The sequence below is a fragment of the Haemaphysalis longicornis genome, unplaced genomic scaffold, assembly GCF_048455015.1.
Source record: "Haemaphysalis longicornis isolate Haplotype H1 unplaced genomic scaffold, Haemaphysalis longicornis Haplotype H1 scaffold_5, whole genome shotgun sequence".
NCBI classification, from domain to species: domain Eukaryota; kingdom Metazoa; phylum Arthropoda; class Arachnida; order Ixodida; family Ixodidae; genus Haemaphysalis; species Haemaphysalis longicornis.
In genome coordinates, this window is record NW_027526385.1 from 159,227,637 (window position 1) to 159,251,505 (window position 23,869).

The window sequence follows — 23,869 nt, forward strand, 5'->3', positions numbered from 1 at the left end:
AGCAATCAAGTACAACGACAACACAAATAGGTGTCTGTGCATGGCACATACCCACGTGGGGGATTGGCCAGGAATCGGGCGTGAGAAGGGCTAATGCACCCGCTTAAAGGAGTACTGACACGAAATTTCAAAGCTGAGATCCGCTCTAGCAATCAAGTACAACGACAACACAAATAGGTGTCTGTGAATAAATGCATCTTTCTTTCTTTGTAGTTGTGTGTATGTGTGTGATCTCTCTTTCGCGAGCATTACCGAACCGCGCAAATTCAACTCCTGCATTCGCACTTTCACATTCTTCCCCTCGGGGAAATGCGGGGAAATTTTTTCTTTCTCCCGACTCACGGCCGGGCTACAGTGGCAGCGTCCACCACTCTAGCCTGACTGTGCCCGACGCAGCTGCTGCATTCGGGACGCCGCCCTCGCTGATTCCAGGTAACGGCTGGCAGAATGTCTGGTTTCACTCTTTGTAGATCCACGTGTGTGAATTGAAGTGACGTGGAATGCGCAATGGTTGTGGGTGTCTTTTAAAGCTTTGCTTTCCGACCACCTTGCGAGCGTGGATTGGAGCCAATTTTTTAAGCTACAAGTTGGTTTACTTGGCTGTTACTGGAGGGGTTGGGTCTAGAGCCATCGCGACGGCTAGAACGAGGAAGCTACTCCAGCAGCGAATGCTGGAGACAGTTACGATGCTGGCGAAAACGTTCGAGCAGGTACACTGGGTACAAATACACAAAACCAAACTTCTGCACGACAATAATAAAGGAGACAACCCACACATGCGCATTTATAAAATATACTGCAATCGATATAGTGATCATTTGCGATGGCTTGTTCACTTTTCCGCCGTACTTGCAGGGCCCAGAATGTTAAAGTTCGCATATATCCAGTAGTTTGAAAGTGTTCACGAAGCGGTCGGTGTGCCCGGTACGTAGCTGCTTCGAGAGGTCCTAATTAAGAGTAGGCTTTTATGTGTTTCTGTTGCAGGTCCCAGTCACCGCAGTAGAGTGGCTACCAGTCGGGTCTACGCCAGTCTCGTCCGAAGTGTCCTCCCGGGACTTGCAGGTTGCCCTGGACTTGCAGGTTGCCACGTTGCCCGTCCTGCATGTGCATAATTGTGCGCATGTTGTATTTTGAACGGCTTACAACCCAGCTAATAGGAACTGAGCTATAAGGGCATGTTGCTACCGTTTATTGCTATGGCCTACTATTGCGTCCTATTTCTTCTTATAGCAGTTACTACTATAGCAGCGCCGCCACCACGGGCAACACACTACCCTGTATATAGTCTCAAGGAGGTTAGAAACCACGTCTCCTAATGTCTGCTCAATTCACACGAACGAACCCCTCGGAAAATAGCAACACAGCTACCCAAGCTCAACTGCAACAAGCAAGCAAGCAAGGACTGAATTCCTGAATGTCCTTTACTCTGTGTACAGGTTCTACGCCTGGCTTATTAGACGGGAGATTCACATGGCAACTTGTCGAATAATATTATTCGTTCACGTCCTGTGCGGTATATTTACCCCTACCAAAGGGCATCCTCGCCGCATGGCTATTTACATCAGACTTCGTTCACAGCTAACTTTATTTACACGCCGTTACGTGCTGCTCTGGCTCAGGGACTAAGATATTGTGGCAGGTGCATGACAACTAAAGTTTAGTGGTAGAGGCTTTTTTATGATGCAGATAATAAAAAAAAACACATTCGTTTTGCGTTGTGAATTCAAGATAGGCGCGAGAGGGTGGGTGGTTACCCTTGTTTTTTCTGTATCATTCCTTATCTAGCAGGGTTAAAGCATTGCTAGAGGGGGGTATGCATATAATCAAAAGGAAAGAGCTTCACACAGGCCACAATTTTAGAGCCGTCCGTGCGATGTATCAGTCAGTAGTACTGTCAGATCTGCACAAGTGCCCGTGGTTGAGGTAGGCCTTTGAAGGGCTAAGCAAGCTTGGTCGTATTTTTGACAAGGCTCAGGAAGGAATCGGCGCGATAATGCATTGCCGGTTTTTCTAGAATGGTGGGATGATTATGTTCACGTCAACTCCGCCTACATATGAGCTGGAGCTGCACTCTTTCAACATTACGTTTTGTCGCACATTCGACTGCTGGCGGACCTTCTTTGTCATTGGCTTTAAATGGAAGGCGAATAACTTTAAAAAAGTTTTGTTGGGGGCATTACTTTGTGTAAATACACCCAAACCATCTTTTTTCATCAAAACAAACGAACCCTTCCCGGGGGCGCGGTCAGAGCCTTGGCTGCCTTTCGCTATTGGCCCGCGGCAGATGAAGACATATTCAGAAGTTCCGGCGCTTCCATGGCCGCTCGGCCTGAAGCGTTGATTCTGTTGCCGTTCAGATACGGGCCCGAAAGTCGTCTAGTGACTGTACGATTCACACAATCTTTCCTTAGAATAGCAGAGCCAGAGGGAAGTATAAACGCGACAAGTTCGCTCGGGGCGAGCTTTCTAAATGGGTTCTCCCCCAAGAGCTCATGACAGCCGACTTGTGTTTGTCGGACGCAGGGAAGTTGTGCAGATATTGTTTCGCCACTTTCACTACCAGCGCCGGGCACAATTCCTACTACAATTTTTCAACACACAATCATCCCCTTCGTCGCGTGTGTAAGTTTGTTTTTACATTCGTACAGACGGTAACAAGCCTTGTGCAGCGGCCTGCGATGCGCACTGGCAGCAGCTAGCGATGCGTCCGCCGCCGGTCTCTGCCAGGATGCTGCGTTGCCGGTCACCGGAACATGGCATTGCTGCACATACGCAGTTTTGGAATAGGGGAAGGAACGTTTGTGGCTCCCTAGAAGGCAGGGGAACCCAAATGCCACACGCTGGTCCGTAACGAACTTTAGAAGAACGCCTTCCCCAACAGCTCCAGCTGACTTGGGTTGCACGGTACACCTGGAATGTTTCGAACTTTAGGCTTAGCACCGAGACAGATATTTGGTCGCTGCTATCTCTACAATAGTGAATGAGTATCCTTAACACAGTTTTTCACACTATCGTCCCCTTCCTCGCATGTGGTACTTTATTTTCACGTTGATAATCATTCTGGCGATCGGTGCTGTATTCATTTCTCCGCACGGGTAGCACCATCCGGCGGCCTCTCGCCGCATCTTGTGCTCAAGCAGGTGCATTTGCTGCCATCGAAGAGCCTCCGCGGCCGGTCGGCGTTTCGCATCTCAGTGCAAATTCGATTACCTCTTTCAAAATAACCTCGGAAGAGAACCCGTAGCAGCACAATTTTTCACCACGCTGTCATCCACTGTTTTGCTCGTTTACCTTGTTTTTCGCGACTGCCTTGATCCTCGACTTTGGCGAAGAGCGGCCGCAGCATGCGTGATTTTTGCCGCATCGTGAGCCATACGGGCATGTACAACCGGCGGGGGTACGGAGCGCTTCCGCGCGCAGAAACACTTCATGCTTTCAAGCTTGCTTGCTTGCGATTTCTTCTTAAAATCTACTCACTTAGCCGAGCTGTCCTCAGAGCGAACAATGTTGATCGGGAAAACGAGCCAGAATTTCGGGAAACCCAGAACGCTGCGGTCTAATCAATTTTCCATTTCCCTCACAATAATGCATCAGAACTTGGGGCACCTCCGCATTGGTTTGAGCCTGTCGCTTCGCGTATGTGCACAGAGCACCCGACGACACGGCCGGCCCCCAACTGCTCTGGATGGCAAGGTAGTAGACACGGGCGTTTGGGTAAGAAATCTCTGGTATCTAGGGAGCGGTTTAGGCAATTCCTCATAACGGGTAAAGATCGACGCGCAAGCACCTCTATACAATGGAGATTAATAAAGTTGAGATTACACGCCTGCTTAATTCCGAACATCGCCCAGAAAACTCTGCTGGCCGTCTTCTGAATATGACGCTACTGCCGGTCGTCGCCTCTCGGTTTCTCGCTCTTCTGCCGATGAGGGAGGGAGCAGTGGGCGGGGCGTAGGGTCAACGTTTTCGACAAATACCGCTGTCCTCAAGCTAAAAATGCCGAAAAAAATTTACAGGGAGAAACTCGGCAATATAATAATTGTAAAAAGTATAATTTTATCAGGTTTTATTGGCGCTTCGTAGCCTTTTAACTAAGGCCTTGGCTTTCCACAAGAAGGCGCGGAAGCTACCACGGCACGTCACCCGACAGGGAAAACTAGCGCAGACGGTTTTAAAGTACGAAAATTGGAAATGAAAATGGGAGTGTTTTTGCAAATGGGACGTTAAAATTTCACAAATTATGAAAAAAAACTGGAGGGAAAGCAGAAAACGAGAACATTGTAATATTATGGTGAAATAGTCGTACCGAACAGACAGCACACGTGAATGCGTTTTATTACATGGTAAACGTGGAGTTGATGCTGGGGGAAATTGTTTTCTTGTTTTTGTTGTGTTTCTGCTCTTTTGCTCCGCTTCGCATTTTTCGAAATTAGTGGCTCACACTCACAAGAGGATTGGCCAGCGATTGAGGACGGCGGGAAGATAAGGACAAACTGGTAAGAACAGGATTGACGAGCAATAACAACAGCCAACAACAAAAAAAACAGATTCATTCTTGGGGGCGCGGTACAGATTTCACTGGAGCAGTTCACAAGTACCTGTAAAATGTGATAGCTCCACTCCAATCTAACAGCACTCTTCCACCCCGGAGCAAGACCCTTCTACCCCCCATAGATATCAACCACCTAGAGCACTGGGAAACCCTGCCGCGCAGCTCTGATCCTCTAACGCAACTACGCCTTGTCCAGATTACCGAAGAAACCGCCAGGGACCAATTTCTTCTGGCTGACTAACGCGGCAAAGAGAGTCCAAGCTCTCTACTTCTGGGCAAATAAAGTTCTTTCTCTCTCTCTCTCTCTCTCTCTCTCCGCAACGGTCTTTATTCCACAACCTCAGGCTCAATAGGACAGCCCTAATTCTGAGAAAACTACCATATAACCCATCAACCGCCCGTATGTCTGCTCTGCTGCACGATGATTTCGACGCTGTCATTAGTTTTGTACCTGAAGACCCCCAGATGATTGCTATTGAAGGGAAGCGCATTATCGCTGGCGGTAATGCCATTTTCTTTGATGAAACGCCGCTACTGGAAGCTGCAATGAAATAAAAGCCGACAGACCATTCGAGTCTGCGAAGGTGTACAGCTGGGGAAACTGTATGAAGCTTCACAACCTCTCGACTCGATTAATTTAGGACGGTTAGAATTGATTTGACTTTTTGTAGAGTTTAACGCTGACGCAACGCAGTCGATGAGGCGCCTCGTAGTGAAGGGCTCCGGATTAAGTTTGACCACCTGGGGATCTTTAACGTACGCCGAAATCTCGTACACACAGGCGTTTTTGCTTTTCGCCTCCACCGGACGTGGTGGCTCAGTGGCTAAGGCGTTGCGCTGCTGAGCACGAATCCATGGCAGCCATATTTGCTGACGGACCGAAACTACGATTCTGTCAACCTAGAGACATACTGTCGAAATTTCAGGACAGGTGCGCGGGAAATTCGTGCGGCGAACGTGAACGCGCCAGCAACCGCCGTTCTTTTGCTAAACGTAGGCAGGATGAGATCCAGATTCGCTATTAACTACAGGGAAAGTAAGCGAAAGATAGCTTTTGTTTTCGCAGGGGGAGTAGTTCAATTGTGCGAAGTGGGCGTAAAAGGTAGGGGTATCATGCGGCCTCACACGTTTGTGGTACTAGTAGAGCCTAAATACTGGTGCAGCGCGGGCGTCGCTGAAACATGACATCGAGCAGTTCTGACTTGAACTCCGGCACGGTTGATTTAGTGAGAAATTACTGGCAAACTTCCTTTGGAATATCGAATATTTGAAACTGCTAACTTGCGAATGCACATGCGCACGTTTGATGACGCCATCGGTAGCGACAGTTGCATGAGGGATTCGATGATGCCATCGTTTGCAATAGTTACTCGAGGGGCATTTTTTAAACTGTGCCACACCACTGCATTCCTTCCTGTTCACGCCCTTAGGAGGGATGCGCGCAGTTTTTGCTAAATTAAAAAAACAGAGGGCAGACAGGCGAGAAGATGTAAACAGTTGCCTTTGCATTATCGCAGTTAGATATGCATTTGCTGCGGAGACACTTTATGTCAGAAGGTAATACCTTAATGGTCATAACAAGTCCCATGTCCGACAAATGACAGTAGGTTCAGAATAGGTGTTAACCGGATTATTATTCCCACCGCTCGTTGTACCAACCTTAAGCTTATTTTAATGTGCTTCATAAAGTTCACTGTCCACCCGGCAGGCTGAGGCAAAGAAGAGGCATGCGTTCTGCATTGTTTTTGTTGACAGAGGTAACCCCTCTGATTACTTCATCTCATCAGTCGATTTATTTCGCTTTTAGAGGGGGGGACTTCGGCTGAAGCTATGTCAACGGCTTAAATGAGGACTCTACCCTATTGTACATGGTAGCAGAAAACGCTGGAGACAAATACGGTGTTGAGAAAAATCTAAGCAGACACACTGGTCACAAATCATCCGGAAACCAGGCTTTACAATAACAATACTAGGTAAAACAACCCACAGATGCCCATTTAAAAACTATATATTTTCATCAACATGGAGATAATTGGTGCTGGCTGATTCGTTTGATTGCGGAACTTGTAATAAACAGAAATTACAATCCTCCTAAAGTGTTGATGATGCGGTCGGTGTACTCTCCGCAGATCACCAAGTTGAGAAGGGTGGCCTAGCTTGCTTCTTCACAGAGGGAGAGGGTCAATCGGAAGCCTTGATGGCAGTCCCACTGTTGGTTCACCTTGACCACAGCCCCAAGATCGTTGAAGGCCAGCTCGGCTCCCTCGGACAGCCCCAGTTCCGTCGTGTCGAGCCTCAGGACTCCCAAGACGCAGCGTGGCACGTATGTGCCTTGAGAGGCTCCATTGTAGTAGACGTTGAGGCGTTCGAACTGAAGGTCAGAGTCTCTGCTGTAATTGGTGGAGGGGTCCACGCCAATCTCATCCGAAACGTCCTCCCAGAACTTGCAACCGATTTGGTTGCCACATTGTCCGACCTGCATGTACACGGCATCGCGCATGTTGAATTTTGAATAGCTCACAACATACGCACCAAAATTAAGTCCGGTCGTTGTGCTCCCTTCGCTATCCAAGAGCTTCTAAACCACATCTTCTAAGCTGCTCACAATTACAGCAACTAGCCTTATTTAAAGTGGCATATCTGAGATGCAATCTCAACGGTCAAAAGAAAGGAAGCAAGCACTTCACCCGCCGCGGTGGCTCCGTGGCTAAGGCGTTGCGCTGCTGAGCACGAGGTCGCGGGTTCGATTCTCGGCCGCGGCGGCCGCTTTTCTGATGGAGGCGAAAAGCGAAAACGCCCGTGTGTACGAGATTTCGGCGCACGTGAAAGATCTCCAGGTGGTCTTCATTAATCCGGAACCCTCCACTACAGCGAGCCTCATCGCCTGCGTTGCGTCGGCGTGTTAAACCTTACAATAAATCAAGCAAGCAAGCGCTTGCATTCTGCCGCACCTTCACAATGCACTTGGACGCGTATTTATTTTTCGCCCTATTTGTTATTCGTGTGGTTTCCACCAGTACTGGAAACGTGTCTAAGGTTCTTATAGTCCCATACAAATTCCGGCTGAACAGCAGCTTCACTGCTTGACTGTTTGCATTCGCTTATATTGGGCCACATTTATCGTTAACTGCAGACGTTGCATGTCGCTGCGGCTCAGTAGCTAAGACGTTAGGCCAAGCCGCACAACGACTTGGCTGAACGTCGCCCTGGGTGGCCATTTTTATGGAGTTGAAAAAACAAAACAAAAAGTATGGCCTCGTTTTACGTAGTAGCTCCAAGATATATGTGGAGAGAAGTCTGCTGTTCCTTGCATACCATACGTTATTCTTGATTTATAAAGAATGTTGCTGCCTAAAAAATTTTCATGCATATAGCATAGAGAGATATTGCGCCTCCTTTTAATACATTCATTTATTGATACTACAGGCCAAGACGCTGGCCCCTGCAGGAAAGGCAATACATACAGAAAGATAATGCTAAGAGCGCATGAACAGGTTGCTATCTGTAGCGGGTCACAATTACGTCTGAATGCTAGCCTATTAAAAAAAACCAGAAATTTCCACAGATGAAATCACGGTGGGGCAAAAAACCGTGCCCCTACGACAATAAAGCACTGAGAGCACTAAAAACCAGAATTTTTTTCTACAAAAAAAAATGGTCTGAAGACTGGTTCACGTTACGGTAACCCATGAAACAAACGGTTTTCTAATTCAAGTGGGAAGTTTCTCGATTGTGAAACCTGGACAAGAAGTAATTCCATTCGTTAGCAGTCCGTACGTAAACACTATGCATATGAGATTTCGTCTTAGCATACATTGGTGTAAGGGACAGCCCATTTCTATTATGGTCAACTTCCTTTAGGACACACAGCTCATGGACTCATGGTGAATAATCCACATATTTGACGCATCGGTGCCACCGGGTGGAGTATTTGCCGGCCTATCATGCAAGGCTGGCACCCCCTGACCGAACTACACCACCCCGTAGAGAAAGAGCTTGAGGCAGCTCACTATTTGTGATCCTTTTAGCCTTTAATGCTGTGGTAGTAAAGGTAGGTCGGCCACTGCTTCATCATGGTTGAGGGAGGCGGTGGGAAGCTTAAGCAAGTTTGCGGGTAGGTTTGACAAAGCCAAGCAAGGATGTGGCGCGCCTATGCTTTCCATGTTTTCTACAACGTTGGGATCGGTATAGTCCCGTAGCCTCTCCCGCTTTAAAGCTCTTGGTGTATACTCTGGCACCACGTCGTGCCCCAACGATGTGTGCTGAACTTATAGCAGTATACAAAAGAGGCTATATACGCGCTCTTAAGCAGACGCCTCCGAACGATGAAATCCGCGCGGCTAGACACTCGACATCAGAGAAGAATTGCTTGGGCGATGTTGCTACACTTAAAGCGTGTGTCTTCGGGCATTGGCTAGCAGTGTATAGGCACTATTTTTTTGCTGCCTGGGTTTGTAGAGCTGCGACTCTGACAGAAGTCGCTTTGAATTGGCGCTTTGACATTCGGTTGATGCATACTGAGGAGCCTTAGCAGTGGTATGCAGCGTTGTCTACTCACTTGGTCTGTTCGCTTTGCAGTTGCTCGTTCCGCTGTGTCATTAAGCGTGTTCGGATAGGCAGGGCATGGGGCTCGGCTGAGGTGTCGAAGGTGTCCGTTGTCATCTTCAATGGGTTCAGCATTGTCCGGGACACGGGCATCTTGGGACACAGTTGGACGGCTGGGAGGCGGGGTGCAGTCGGTACGTTTTGGTCGGCTGGATGGTGAGGAGGTGCAGCGGTCAGTCTGAGAAGCGATCGCCACGTTTACGGACAGACGTGGAGTGGCCATCGTTGGTGGCATCTCAGGTGCCCTAACCGGCGTCAGCTGCACTCCTAGCCGCGAAGGGTGGAGAAGCAGCAAAAACGCTGATGAGGACGTCAGTGGCGGTTATTCAGGCTTGCCCGCTGTCGTTGGCGGGCTCTACAGAGCCCAGCTGAGGCGCGCAACCACAAAGGTCTCCCAAAAGTTTGCCAACATTAGACGTGGTTTAGTTCTCAGTAAAGAGGTTCCGAGCGCGATCGTGCTATGAGCTGATTGGTTGGTTGATCGGTAGCCTCGGATCGTGCCGCATACCCACGCAAGGGATTGATCAAGAGGGAGACTGCAAAAGTTATTCTGTGGCTTGAAATACTTTAGATACAAAAATAGGAAAAAAAACGAGAATGAGAAAAGCTTATATTGACAGAGAGCAGTTAGGAGCAAAAAAATGAAATACAGAAATATAAGTCTAGCGGAGCAGCCGGCCTGTCGCTGTCGCCTGAACGATGGGATGAGAGGCGGTCACAACATCCCCGTTGCAAACTCTCAGGGCCGAAGCCACCAGGGGAAGAAGAGCAGGAGTGCATACCGAGATGCTAAGCCATTTAAAAGTGGCCTTGATATGTGTACTTCGGTCGAAGTTGGTTGGAGTCAAGATACGAACCGCCTGTACCCATCTAGGGGATTGGCCGAGGTAGACTAACATAGGATGTTGGAAGGTGGTTATTAGCACCAGAGGGAAATCGAAGTGAAGCTATTTTTTGGGAAGGAATGTAAATAATTGACACGTAAAGGAAAAGGAATTACTGGTGTCAAACATGAGCATGTTTGCTTATTTATAGTCAAATATTTGATCTTGACAATGAATACAGAGGGAAACATACATAGCTTTTGCACTTTCAGCCTTATCCTGCCAAGCCCGAGAGGGATTTGACGAAAGCTGAAGCGAGGCTATGAAGTCCTAGCCCACCGCTTTTGCCTAGATTGTGTTTCGCCATGGCTAGGGCAAAGTGTCCGCTGCGAGTAGAAAACCCTCGATATATGGTGTGCGCATGCGGAAACAAACAGAGTGCGAGATAGAAAGAATGATCTTTCATTCAGCTAGTGATGTCAGCCTAACTAAGGTGCGTGGTTTGCCTCGCCAGATGAATGCAGGGACGATTATTCGTATAATGATGAGCTACACGTATGCTTTTAACTATTTAGAAGGGCTGAGCGAGAGTTGTCTTGCAGATGCGCCAATAAGGCTTTAGAGGAGTGTCATGCCACGAAAGGAAAGGAAACTTCGGAGCCTTTCGCGGCAAAACGCGTCATTAAGACGTGTTTGTGACGGATAGTGCGAACTACAAAAGGAAATAGAGCCCTTTCCCAGCAGATCTTATGTTGGTATGAGGGCAACACCGCGAGCAGTGACGGTGAGATTGCGAGAGCGCGTTCGTGCCGATCCGGCTTCACTAAAAGTAGAACGGTGCCGCGACGCTCGCCGCAAACGTGCACGTCACGCCGATTCGGCGGCGCTATAGAGTCAGAGCGGACCCGCTATAACGAGTCCAAAAGGCGGTGTCGACACAGCGGACACGCTGCGGCCAAAAAAAGTTATTATTAAATGCGATGTAACTGTAGTGACACTGTCGTGCAGCTGTGTCGCCAATACAGCGTCGCCAATCAGCCACATCCACCGAGCAGAATGGCCGATAATTTTTTGGCGCTTCCCGGCGCTCCTGGCTGCGAATAAAAGAAGTACTTGTCTATAATGGTTGTCTTACTCTACCTCAACAGTAATAACCTCGATTAATCTCGCCGGCACAAATCTCTGCGCCACTTTGGGTCATGAGAGAGGCAACCTGGCACCCTAGAAATGTCATCGCTCCCCAAATGACAACTGGAAGTGCCTTCCACTGCTATATATCTAGTTCTTATTCAGCTCCGGCATCAGTTTAGCAACAACTTATTAAACGCCTCTTATTTGCATCCAGTCCGTGTCAGGGGTGTCGTTTGCTCGCTTTAGCAGCGGCTTTGGCTGCCTGTTGGTGCTTCTGTTGTACGGCAGAAACAGCATTTCGTCATCGTGATTCCCGTTATTCATGCATGCCCCACGCTCTTCGCACGTCTCACTGCGTTTTGCGATGCATACAAGCAGTCACAAGACGAGTACGCCCGACCGGGGTGCACAGGAAGTGGTGCCAGCGGAGCGCCACTGTAGCCAATGCCGTCACCTGCACGCTGCTCGCCTTAACGTCCCGCTACCCGCACGTGCTCTGAGGCTCGGCTTGGTGTCGATCTCTGCTCTTCTGTCGCCCTGTGTCCATGACTCGACGGTGCAATTTTTTCCCGACATATCCCACGTACTTCTCACGCAATAAAAAACACGTTCGTGTAGAACACTACAATAAATTCGAATCATCTGGGAGAGGCCTTCGTCCGGCAGAGGACATACACAGATTTATTATACGCCGATTTATAGTTTCCCCAAATATAACGCAACCTCGACCTTTCTTTCGCTTTGAATAAGCTGCGTGCTTGTACAAGCAAAACATACTCAGGCTATTTGCGACAGGCTAACTTGGGAACATTTTCGAAACATACCAGACACCTCTCCTTCTAGTTGCCTCACTCACGCGTATACCATTCGAACACCTATGCAGTCCCGGTTTATTTGGACTGCACGGCCATCTAGTCAATTCACAGTGCCCGATAAGTCTCCTAAAATCCGCTGATATTGACCATCAAACGGAGATGTGCTGGACTCTAAAATGGTAGTTACCCGACAACTGCTCGACTCAGTGGCCGACAAGGCGCTGCAAACGGATATATTCCCGTGCTGTTTTTCCGTACCAAATTAATTTGATCAATGCTCTTGAATCCGTACAAAATCGCGCAACAAAGTTTATACTTTCCGAGTACTCCAGTGGTCCCAGCATTTCCGCACTCAAAAGCCAGCTTAACCTTCCCACTCTTGTTTTACGCCGTAGAATCTCGCGTCTTTATCTTTATGATAAGTTTCTTAATTCTTTGCCCATAGAAACTCAGCTCATCAAGACAGCCCATCGCAATTCTCGCACCACACATCTGAATGCAGTGTATCCTGAGCATGCCCGCACGACTACTTTTCAGCAATCGTTTTGTCTGCTCATGATGCAGGCTTCAGCAGGCTTAGGACTTGCCTGCTGAAACTGCCATTATCATCGATTCGCAGTGTTTTAAGCAGACTATTGAAGCACGCCCATGATTTTTCGTGACATTGCCATGTACTATAGACGCCCACAACTCATGTAATGCCCGAATTCGGGGCCCTTGAGGAACCAATAAATAAATATAAACGCTAGCAATTGTGAGATGATAAAGGAAGGACCCGTGTACAGGTAAGTTTTGATTAACTAACTGCATCCACGGGATTTTGTGCCCTCAGTTTGAGCACCGGCTAAAACAGTGGGCACAAGACACAAAAAATTCCCCGCATTTCCCCGAGGGGAAGAATGTGAAAGTGCGAATGCACGAGTTGAATTTGCGTTGTTCGGTAATGTTCGCGAAAGAGAGATCACACACACACACAACTACAAAGAAAGAAAGATGCATTTATTCACAGACACCTATTTGTGTTGTCGTTGTACTTGATTGCTAGAGCGGATCTCAGCTTTGAAATTTCGTGTCAGTACTCCTTTAAGCGGGTGCATTAGCCCTTCTCACGCCCGATTCCTGGCCAATCCCCCACGTGGGTATGTGCCATGTCAGCGGCCTGGCAGCGCGCGCCCATCTCCCCCCGTTGCCAAGGAAAACGAGGAGATTCCTGGCCAATCCCCATCTCCCCCCCTTGCCAAGGAAGACGAGGAGATTCCTGGCCAATCCCCCACGTGGGTATGCTATGCGGACATCGCCGGTGGACGCAGGTTCAGGGTCGCTTAAGAAGTGCATCGCACTTAATATTCCCGTGCTGCTTTCGGTTCCTTGGAAACTAGGCTATCGGGCAAAACTGCGAACTAGAGGGAGATACACGTTTATTTATCTTAAAGGAAAAGAAGTAAGAGCGGAAGTGGAAGATGAAAGATTTAATGGGGGGCACATGGCACAACGCAACTTGAACCGCGCCGAAGGCATTGTATATAAAATTGCTCTTACGTGTGGTAATTCTTACGTGGGGCAGACAGGCCGTGGTCTCAACGGCAGATTACGTGACCATCATAATGCATGAGAGTAACTTGCGGGCGCATACCAGCAGTTGTAACTGTTCAGCAGATTCTGTGATTACAATGACCTTATCTCCCTCCAGAGAAAAGATAACACGCGAAGTGGATGAAACATTCCCAATGGTGTCAGGAGCGCAGAGCGAGTGCATTAGTGTCTCCCCAATCCGACTTTCGGCTCCCGGAAATACACTTTATGCTGCACGAGGAAATGCCCGGTCAACTTCTACGTTCATGCATCAACAAGTTTTTGTGTTTTTTTCTTTTATATCGTATATAACCCTTACTTTCATGGCAATAAGTAGTTGATGGTTCGTGCTTGCCCTCCTCTGTTGTTCTTCTGCCAGTCCGTTGTGAGTCTTTGTGCCACATAGAGCCATTGTGCACTTCAAGCTGTGTGGCGTAACTTTAGTCATGGAAGAAATAAAGAGGACACCTACAAACGTTTGATTTAATACGCGCAGCTTTTTCCAGTATCGAAAGTCATCTTAGCGGCCGAGAACCGCTGAAAATAAGGCACCCCATCTATTAAAAGGTGATTGTACTCCGCATGTCTTAACAAGGGATCATAAGTTCAGCCGTGACCATGTGGCAACAAGTAATCAGTAATCCCAGGACAAGCTGCTGTAGAGGTTGCTTTCCCCGGCTAAGACGTTTTGCAGGTATGCCGCCACGCGGATAACGTGTGGGCGGCCACAGAAGGCTGCAGGAAGCGATGGGGTCGGGGGTTGGAAATTTAGGGTTTCAGCGAAGGCGACGGCGTTGCTGCTGTTCGTACATATCACGGTACCTGCACCAGTGCAAACATGCAGATTGTTGTTAAAGGACGTGCTTTCCTAAATCAACGAAAACTAATGTTTTTACGCGGAAACGATCTTTTACAAGTCGTTTAAAAGCGACGTTCAGTAGAGAACCGTCTCCGGGCGGTGTAACGTTCGATCGTAAAACGTCGACGGCACAAGCCTATAGTGTCTACTGAACTTGCTCAACATCATCTATGACACAGGGCACACACCATTTACTATGAAGCAGGCCGAAGTGGTGTTTATAGTGAGAGGTCCAGTCAGTTCGGGTAATTAATCAAGGCCCTAAAGCACCGCCCTTGGACGCCTAAGATACGGGTAGTCTAACCGGCTCAGATTGGGCTCCTTGCATATCTGTGCACCGAGACCACCTGTGCCATATTTTACCTACGTCGTTCTCAAAAAGTAGATCGCATATAATTTGTGCGCTTCTGGTCATTAACATTCAAAGGCAAGTGATAACCAGCTGGTTACTGCGCAATCACAATAATTTTAGGGGCGAAGCACGCTATGGGCTAGGGCTGTCGGTATCTCATCTCGCCGTCGTCTCATCTCATCGTCTTCTTTCGTAGTTACGGTGGTAAAACACCATGACACTCGTTTTTCAACGCCCCGCGCGAGAACGCAACGCCCACTAAAAGAACACAGCGGGACAGTCGTTTTCCAGCGCATCGCGCTAGAACGCTGCGTGCTTCAAAGACACGAAACTTGGGGCAAAGCGTTATACATCTACCCCAAACGGTTTCATCTCCGTGGGAAAAAACGCCAAGGTGCCAAGGACTACGACGCCGAGCCCTCAGAATCGAAATCGCATTATATACTTCATCTTAACTTCGAAAACGCATCATAGAAACCGCATCATACACTCACACACTGCATGCTTCGCCCCTCCCAAGGCTTCACGTTAGTGGACATGGCCCAGTTTTTTCAATGGCTACGCCTTCTACCGTCGGTTATCTATTTTGTCAGGTTCCGTCCACTAAATACCTGTTTCTTAATTCGAATAGGCAAGGAACGTGTAGGACACTGTTTAGGAGCGAGGAGTGCCTAGCGACTGTGGACCGTCTGCTTTGGTACTTAACGTGGCCACGTTATCCTTTGAATTACACTTGGCGGTGCGCACCACGCGTCCTTTCACTAATGTACGCCGACAATATGGGATGTGGTCTGTGCACTACAAATTCCGCCATCAAAGAGCATATCCACAGGCTGCCGTCAACGCAGCGTCGAAGTGTTATTATTGTGTTGACTTCATCTCGTGTGGTATGACGAGTACTTGCAATGCCCTTGCAGCAGAATACTCCATTTCTAATGGCAGAGGCCGAAGCCAGTTGTCGCAAACACCAAAGACACGTTTTGGAAGGCGAACCGCTTGGTACTGAAACACGCATGCGTGAATTTGGGGTGGAGCTAATAAGGGCAGCATGATCGTCAGCGTTATTGGTTCGCCCACCTCCGCGAAAGGCTACCACCAGCCTTCATTTGTTCCGCTGTGTCGGCAAAACGATCGGGTAAGGGTGGGAGCGGGGTTTTCTGCCCCATGGGCTGATTTTGCTTGTGAATACTGTTTTTTATGCACGACTTCTGTACGAGGAGCTGTTCCAAAATCTTACTTTACGAGATTTAGCTCGGGAGCTGCAGATAGAGAAGAAATTCGACTAATCTCAGCCTCCCTCGTAATACCGGTGTTGTGATTCTTCAAGCCAAAGTGACTACACACACTTCGAAATATTCTGCGAACAGTTCTTGGGCTCCCCTTCTCAAAATACGTGGATGCTTAGAGCTTTATATAATTGTTTGGCGGAAGCCTAGTAGAAATTTCTGTTGAATTTTATATTGCCCTCTTCGGGCCAATACCGTAACTTCATCCTTATCTTCTTCCCGACGGCGTTTACGGTGACAGGCAGTTCTAGCTGCTCCAGCCTCTTCTGCCGTGGTCTCGGTCTCCAGCACGCGCGACTACAGGGCTTGGTGCGTTGTCACCTGAAGCTATGTCAATGAACCTCCGAGCCCACGCGTTCCATGAAACATATTTAAGTCTTTCACTGCAAAGTAAACGGTATTCTTGTATTCTACTGCTGCACCACTAGCCCAATACTATGGCCATGCATCACCATTTGGACGTTTTTCAGTCCAGCAACCACCGTGGTGCCGACCACACGCAACCGACAAGTGCAGAAAGCCTTTACTTCCAAGCATGGGAAAACGCTTCCCACTTTCAGGCACTGGAAGTAATATGCGAATAAATCTACTTAAGCCAACTTTTTACCCGGATCCCAGCCATGAGGCAGCATTAATCAGAAGGATAAGAATGCGGTGGAATGCATACGGCAGACATTCTCAGAAAATGAATGGCAGCCTACCATTGTCCCTGAAAAAGAAAGTGTGTGGCAGCTGCATCCTACCGCTACTCACCTACGGGGCAGAAACTTCGAGGCTCACTTAGAGGGTTCAACTTAAATTGAGGACGACTCAGCGAGCAATGGAACGGAAGATGATAGGTGTAACATTACGGGACATGAACTGAAAAAGTGAGACAGCGCCTAGTCTTGTCGCGTTCTTTTGACCCATTTTAGCGCTGTTTTTCCATATTCAATTACGGGACAAGAAGAGAGGGGAGGGGGTCAGGGAACAAACGCATGTTAATGACATGTTAGTAGAAATGAAGAAGTGGACGTGGGCAGGGCATGTAATGCGAACGCAAGATAACCGTTGGCCATCAAGTGTAACAGAGTACATCCCTGGAGAAGGAAGTGTGGCAGGGGGCGGCCGAAAGTTATTTGGAGAGATCAGATCAAGAAGTTTGCGGGGATAAATTAGTCGCAGTTAGCACAGGACCGGGATAATTGGTGATTATTGGGCGGGGCCTTTGCCCTGCAGTGGGCGTAGATAGGCTGTAATGCAGATGATGATGCGAAAACGACCCAACTTCCCTTTTTGACACACTGGACATAGTTCACGCTGTGTTACCCCAGGCGTAGACGAGAACACGTATCATACGATCTTTGTTTACCCTACTCTGCTGACCACGTTATACTTTGAATTACAGTTATGTGACATACCGGTAGCACTTGCTCTTATGCATGCCGATGATGTGACTCTGTGCTAGGTACATTACGAGCTGCGCAGGGAACGACCATGTATACAGGGGGCCGTACACAGGCAGAGGGAGAAAGTGCGCCACGACGGAAGACTACATAGCTCGAAGTGCCGCTCATCGTAGCCGCCGTCGGGACGAAGCGGCTGTGGATGAAGCCGCTGTAGCAAATGATTTGAAGCAAGAAAAAAACACGGACGAAGAAACAGAGTAGACGAGACAGGTGCCGGTCTCGTCTGCTCTGTGTCCTCGTGTTTGTTTGTTCCGCTTCAAATTATGCAACTGTTCTTCAACAAGCCCAGCAAGAAGTTCATCTAAGCTGTGGTAGTGGCCCCATGAGAGCAACAGGAAATTCAACAGGAAGTTAAGAGAATGGCAAACTAAGCTTTCGCTTTAACTTTTTTAGAAAGCTCGAAGCCTAAACGTATAGTTTATAGGAGACGAGCCGAAGGAGTTTATTTTGTGGCGCCACATCCTTTCGTTTTGCACGAGTCAGTGGCCATGCATGAAGTCCTGTCTTCTTTAGGCCTTAGGCTTTGCATTGCCTCACCGTTTCGCGGAATCTATACAGACTCTACTCACCAATAGGGGCGCTGTGCGCGAAGTGACCCGTATATAGAAGTTTATTTTTTCAAGTCCCCTGCACCCGTGGGTACACGCTCACTCATGCGGGCTTCGCTGCGGTTCCGCAGCAGTGTTGTGTCCTCTACTGCAGCTCGCCATGGATGACACTTTGTAATAAAGGATTTCCTTCTGCGATTAGCGTATGCCCTTACCCCTCCTCATGAATCGGATCTTCCTGGTGGCTTAAGGGACGGTCAAGAAGTCACGGTACTCAAAATCTACCAGTGCATCGCACTGCCGTGTGCAGTTCCAGCGAAATGGACTTTCAGCCCTGCACCGCAAGCTTGTACCCCTCAGTGATGTCCTGTTCCATTAGCGGATGCTACGTCGGACTTCCTCTGCGTGCCTCCAACCAGCCCTACCCGTTACGCAGGGGCGCAGTCCATCGCCGAGGTTGTTCTGCCGACATTCACTGGTGGGTGAAAGAGCCCTCTATTGAGTAATCGTGTAAACTCTCATTTTGTTGAGCGTGAAGCCCTATTTATCACATCAGTTTGTCCGTTTTAGGTGCGAAGCACCTTATTACCTCGCTTTGTCCGGGGCTTGGCGCCTGTGTACACAGTGTTGCACATGAGCGAGGAGCATTGGACTGGATTAGATTGGATTTGGATTGGATTGAAATGGATTGGATTGGATTGGATTGGAATTGTATACACTGTAAACACGCGTTGTCACCCATTTACATGCGGGAGTGGGCAATGCCACGGGTGATTTACAGTAAGAACGGTCCCCAGTGCTTCGCCCACTCGTCATGACTTACTTCGTGGAGATGCGTGATTTTCTTCGAGTTGTGTTTTCCATCATCATCACTTAATCTTTATATTTTCTAGATTTGTCATGTTTATTTCCACGTTGAAAATAGTGCAATAAAAATCGCACACAATGGGGACTGAAAAATTAACTTTGAAAACCATGCAGAGAATATTCGAAGCGGTGGTAGCTGGACATAAGGCTCGCGTCCGAAGCAACGTTGTGGCTATAATTCATTTGAAAGAATAAAAACAAACAAGGTAGGATTAGGATTGTTAAGCAGTGCCGTCACCCCCGACAGTCACATATTCAGTATGGGATTATAATCATAATCCTAATCCCGTCATAATCGTATTCCTAACATGTTGTTTGTTTTCTTTCTTGTTATTAATGTGCATTTCTACTTTTTGTGCTTCCCTTATATACTTCGGGCATTTTCCCAATGAAACGTAAGTGTTCGCTCGTCTTGGCCCGTTTGTTCTCTAACCGTGTTTTGCGCTGTTCTCTTTTTTTTTTCAGGGAGCCGTCACGGATCGTCCAGCTTCGCGTACGAGCTCGCACTCCGCCCACTTCCGTCTGCCAACTACCACCTTCCTGGTATTAAACGGCCGCGGGGGCCCCGTGGTGTACGTCGGGCGCATCTACAAGCTCGAGCTTCGGCATGCGGATGGCTTCCTCGTATGTTGGGGGCCGGTCGTCTTCATCCAACCACTGCTGGGGCACCGTGAACGCCGCCTCGTCCAACACGGAGCTCGACGGGGGGCTCGGGTTGCGCACCGTCTGGGTGGCTGAGTTTGGGTCCCGCGCTGCGGTCCGGGACGTCACCACCTGCAGCCGCCACAGGGACGTATCGGAACATGCACAGGGTGCAACATGGTTTACGCCCATGGTTTGATGAGAACAGCGTTTTGTAGCGCAATCTACACTGGCCGAGGTTGAGCAGTTTCGCGTGGACCTTCAAGGGCCGTGCTGCGCAAGCGGGATTGGATTGGCTTGTGGATATGGATCGAATCGAATTGAATTGCATTGGATTAAACTGGATTGTGTTTGATTGGATTGGTCCAATCCAATTGGAGTACGGGTGTGCAGAGAATTTGGTCTGCAGATTGGCCGGACAGCGCATTCCAGAGGAGTGATGTCATATCCGAGGCAGACGCACTTCCGCCTGCGCGTGCCCAGCTGTGCTCCTCCGTTGCGCAGTAGCCAAGTCTGACGGTGCGCCGGAGCCGCTTGATAGCCGTTTCGCGTGGATCCTGGACAGCCGTGCTGTGCATGCGCGAGGAGCAGTCACTGGACTGGACTGGATTGGATTGGATTAGAAATCGTTTTATAGCAGTATAGCATGACAATCAGCTAACCCTAGACAACCAGGAAACCAAATAATAACCAGCTGAAACTTAGCTCACGCTACGTATATCCCGGCATAGCGGAGCTAAGCCACAGCAAATTTTTTTGCGATGCTTTGAACTGAACAGGAAAAGAGAGTTAAAGCGGTCAAATTAGTGCATTTTGTTTTGACAGATAAATAACGCAAAAGAAAGGACATATGATCTAAGGAAGACGAAACAGCAGGCAGCGCTGACTGCCTATTGAGAGTTTTGGTAAAAAAACTAAGATTTACTGGAACGCGTGACTAAGTAGCTGAATACATATCCGCTTTCTCTGTTCTTTTCTTAGTGGCATCTAGTACACGTGTAAAACCCTTTTAATATTACTTCGAGACACGTTTTTACTAGCTTTTCCTGGTCTATTGCGCTACTTACCCACCTAAACGGAGCCCATGCGCATTACTGTATCTGTCCATGCTTCAACGCGGCTTGTCGTTAGAACAAAACTCGCAACAATGGGGACAGAGTGACCAGAGTCCCTTGGAATTAGGGGTAAATAGTTCCTTACAGATGTATACCCGGCGGCAAGAAAGGCGGGGCACATGAGAGCGTGGCAAAATCCATTGCCGCGGCATCTAACGTTGCACTTATGGCGTCGAGACACCAATGTGCGGGTGCGCGTTGCAATCCTTGTATACTACTACATTGTCTTTTCTTTCGCAAAGCTTATAGCATTGGGCGCTCGGCCCTAGGGGTCACTTCATGCTCAACAGATCTCGCTGGCACGTGCTTCGACGGCGGACGGCGATTGATTGGAAAACCTTTATTAAGACAGGAAGACCAGAGGTCCGAGCGTGGGAAGGGAAGAAAGGAGGGAAATGGAAGCCAATAACTTAAGCACTTGTCCACATTGATGTCTCGATAAAGTCCAATAGTTGAGGCAGTCGTATACATATATAGGCCGGAGTCTTAATTGTGTCCACTGCGAGGGTACGCGTGCTTTGCTCTTACTGCCTGGCCCTGACAAAGAACGCATTGCAACGAAATTTTGATATCTTAGTCTTAATTGCGATGGCGTTTGTTTGGCTTTCTAAAAGCGAAAATTTTGGTTTGTGTCTGCGCCAAAGAATTCAACGCATATTGCACTCTATTATTTATATTTGTTTATTTTTGTCAAACCCGCGACTGCGCCGATCTCTTCTCGCGTGTTTCCCCGTCAATACCTGTGTGCAAGTTGACCCCTCATCACACTTTATTTAAATAAACCGTTTCTCGCCTGAATTCCTTGCGTTTCGGTGTGCTTATTTTATTGACCAACAAATTGCATGTTTTAGGCAAAAAAATACAAGACGCGACGGAATATGCGTGGCGCAAGTTTCTCACCGAGATGGTCAAGATCTGTCATGCGAGCCTTAGCGGAAGACCAACCCAAACCAGACAAGAGAGAAAGCACCCCACTCCCATAAGCACATAGACTACAACACTACAGGCTCTCCCACAGGACATAGACTACAACACTACAGGCTCTCCCACAGGACACCTCCTCCGCCCCCCGCGCAACTCACACGTGAAGACAAACAATCACCTCCTACCCAACCATGTACCCAGACAGACGGAGGACACCCAAACCTGTATCACCCTACATTGGAATGCCCCAAACCCCCGACCCAATTACCTATACCCAGCCCCTTCCCCTCCGGATGGGAAGCCGCTGTTTCCAGCACAGCCTTGGACGAGAAGCGCGGACTCATCGACCGCGAAAGACGGATTGCAGTAGCAAATGGGGCCCTGGACAAGAGCTGAATAATCTGACTTGGTATAAAGTTTTCTGCTACTACTACAACTTCAAGTTCCTACCCCAACGAAGTCGACAACACCAACAGTGCATGCAACCTTGACAGGCGACTTCTATTCGTAATGCCTGCGCATTACGAATAGAAGTCTCCTCGTACAAGAAGACGCCTCATTTAAGCAGTATGTGGCAGCGGCAGCCCAAATCAGCTATGAGGAAGAACATTTCACGGATCCAGCGGTCGGTGAATAGAAGTGAATGAGACGAAGCGAGCGGCGAGGTCGACGAAGAGCACGCGGCCGAAAAAGGAAAAGAACGGAAGAAAGAAGAGATGGCAAGTCGGAGACAGGAGGAATGACGCAATCTGCGACCTCTCGGCTGGACGACAACGCCCAGAAGACGTCAAGATCGAGTCACGTCTTCCTCGTGGCCCGCAAGTCTGGCGACTTCTTGGAGGCGCCCGCAACGCAGCTTTGTTTGACCAGCCAGTGCCCTGGCCTCAACGCCGCGTCACCGATCTGCCCTAACCGCACCGATCCAGCTCACCGAAGCCGTATAAACCCCGCATGTGAGCGCGAAAGTTTGTGGATAGAACTTTCCCGCGTGAATTGTACTTATTATTCAGATTTAATTTTAGTTTGTGCCTTTTGCCTCGTAATTTGTCCCGTCAATATACTTTGTCTTTCGTCCGACGCCTCGTACTTCTCCGCCGGATAACCCTAATCCTGACCACCCTGTAAACCAACCTGCATTAGGCAAACTAAAGTGCGGCTGTGATCCTCTACCCGACTCCATTCATTCCTAAACTCTTTTCGCTTATAATCGGAAAAACTCCCTCTTCGAAATTGTTCGAATCATTTATGAAAAAAATAACTAGGAGGCTTGCTGCACAAACAGGAAGCGCTCGGTCCGCCTATCAATCTTCGTTATTCTGTGTACACCACGATGACCTGGCATAGTTTCATTCGTCTCGTTAATTCGAGGCGTTTCAAACTAAACTAGCAAAGGTTTGTTACGCGAAGCGTTCATGACAGTACGCGTCACCTCGTGTCGCCCCTCTTTTATGGAAAGATTTGGCGCACTAAACACAAGAACGCGTCTTTGTTTTTATTGCACTAAACCTTCCTTCCGTAAAAGCGAAGCAACTCACCCAAGAACACGTTTTACCGATGTGCCCCTTCTTTCTTTGTGTTGTTCGTTTGTACTTCCGAGCTCGACTGTTTCAAAAAGCATGCCTGAATTGGTTCGCAGCGACCAACTACACTGCGTCTGGCACGGGCGCTGTGCACGTTTGCTGCCAAATTTCTGTCCTCGTGAAGCAATCCTTACCTGCGCCTGATGCCTGGGCGACGTTCGCCGGACCAGCGCGTCTACGAGGAACAGCATGGGCGCCGGCAGCACGAGGAGCATGGCAAGCGTGAGTGGTCCAGCGTGCTCCGCGGGTCCCGTCTTGGAGCCGCCCATCAGCGAGGCGGCGGTCAGAAGCAGTAGCCATATGATGCCCGCAAGGAACAGCACGTCGGCCACGAACGAGATGCAGCGGAGCACCTGCGCGTGAGGGAACGCCATGATCGACTCACGCCAACGCCATCGCCGCCTTGCTTCTTCTTCGACATCTTCTTCTTCTTGGTCTCTTTGCACGCCGCTATCTCAGTGGTGACAATAATAATGATCTTGGAAATAACCTTATTTTCATCAAAATTGGATGGGAAAATTGGAGGAAGGGATAGTGGGAGTATAGAGAGAGATAGTAAATCTTTATTGAGAAGGAGAAGAGTTCGGCCTGAGAAAGTGATCTTGGGCCTGCTCTTTCCCACTGGGAGGGTACTGGGGATAAAAAGAGATAGGAATGTATATGAAAGGTGTGGGAAATGACAATGAAATCTAAAAATGAACTATGTACAAGCCGTAAAACCTCACATACAACTTGGCGCTGAATCACAT

General features: G+C 48.6%; 1 protein-coding gene across 1 annotated transcript; it reads right to left on the minus strand.

The window, feature by feature from the left end:
• Window positions 1–19,341: 19,341 nt before the first annotated feature.
• LOC144139487 (uncharacterized) lies at window positions 19,342–23,494 on the minus strand. The gene is made up of 2 exons (XM_077671816.1): window positions 23,255–23,494; window positions 19,342–19,633 (listed from the first exon to the last, which is right to left on the minus strand). Exons 1-2 carry the CDS (start codon window positions 23,492–23,494, stop codon window positions 19,406–19,408), a joined length of 468 nt encoding a protein of 155 aa, XP_077527942.1. The 3' UTR covers window positions 19,342–19,405.
• Window positions 23,495–23,869: the final 375 nt, after the last annotated feature.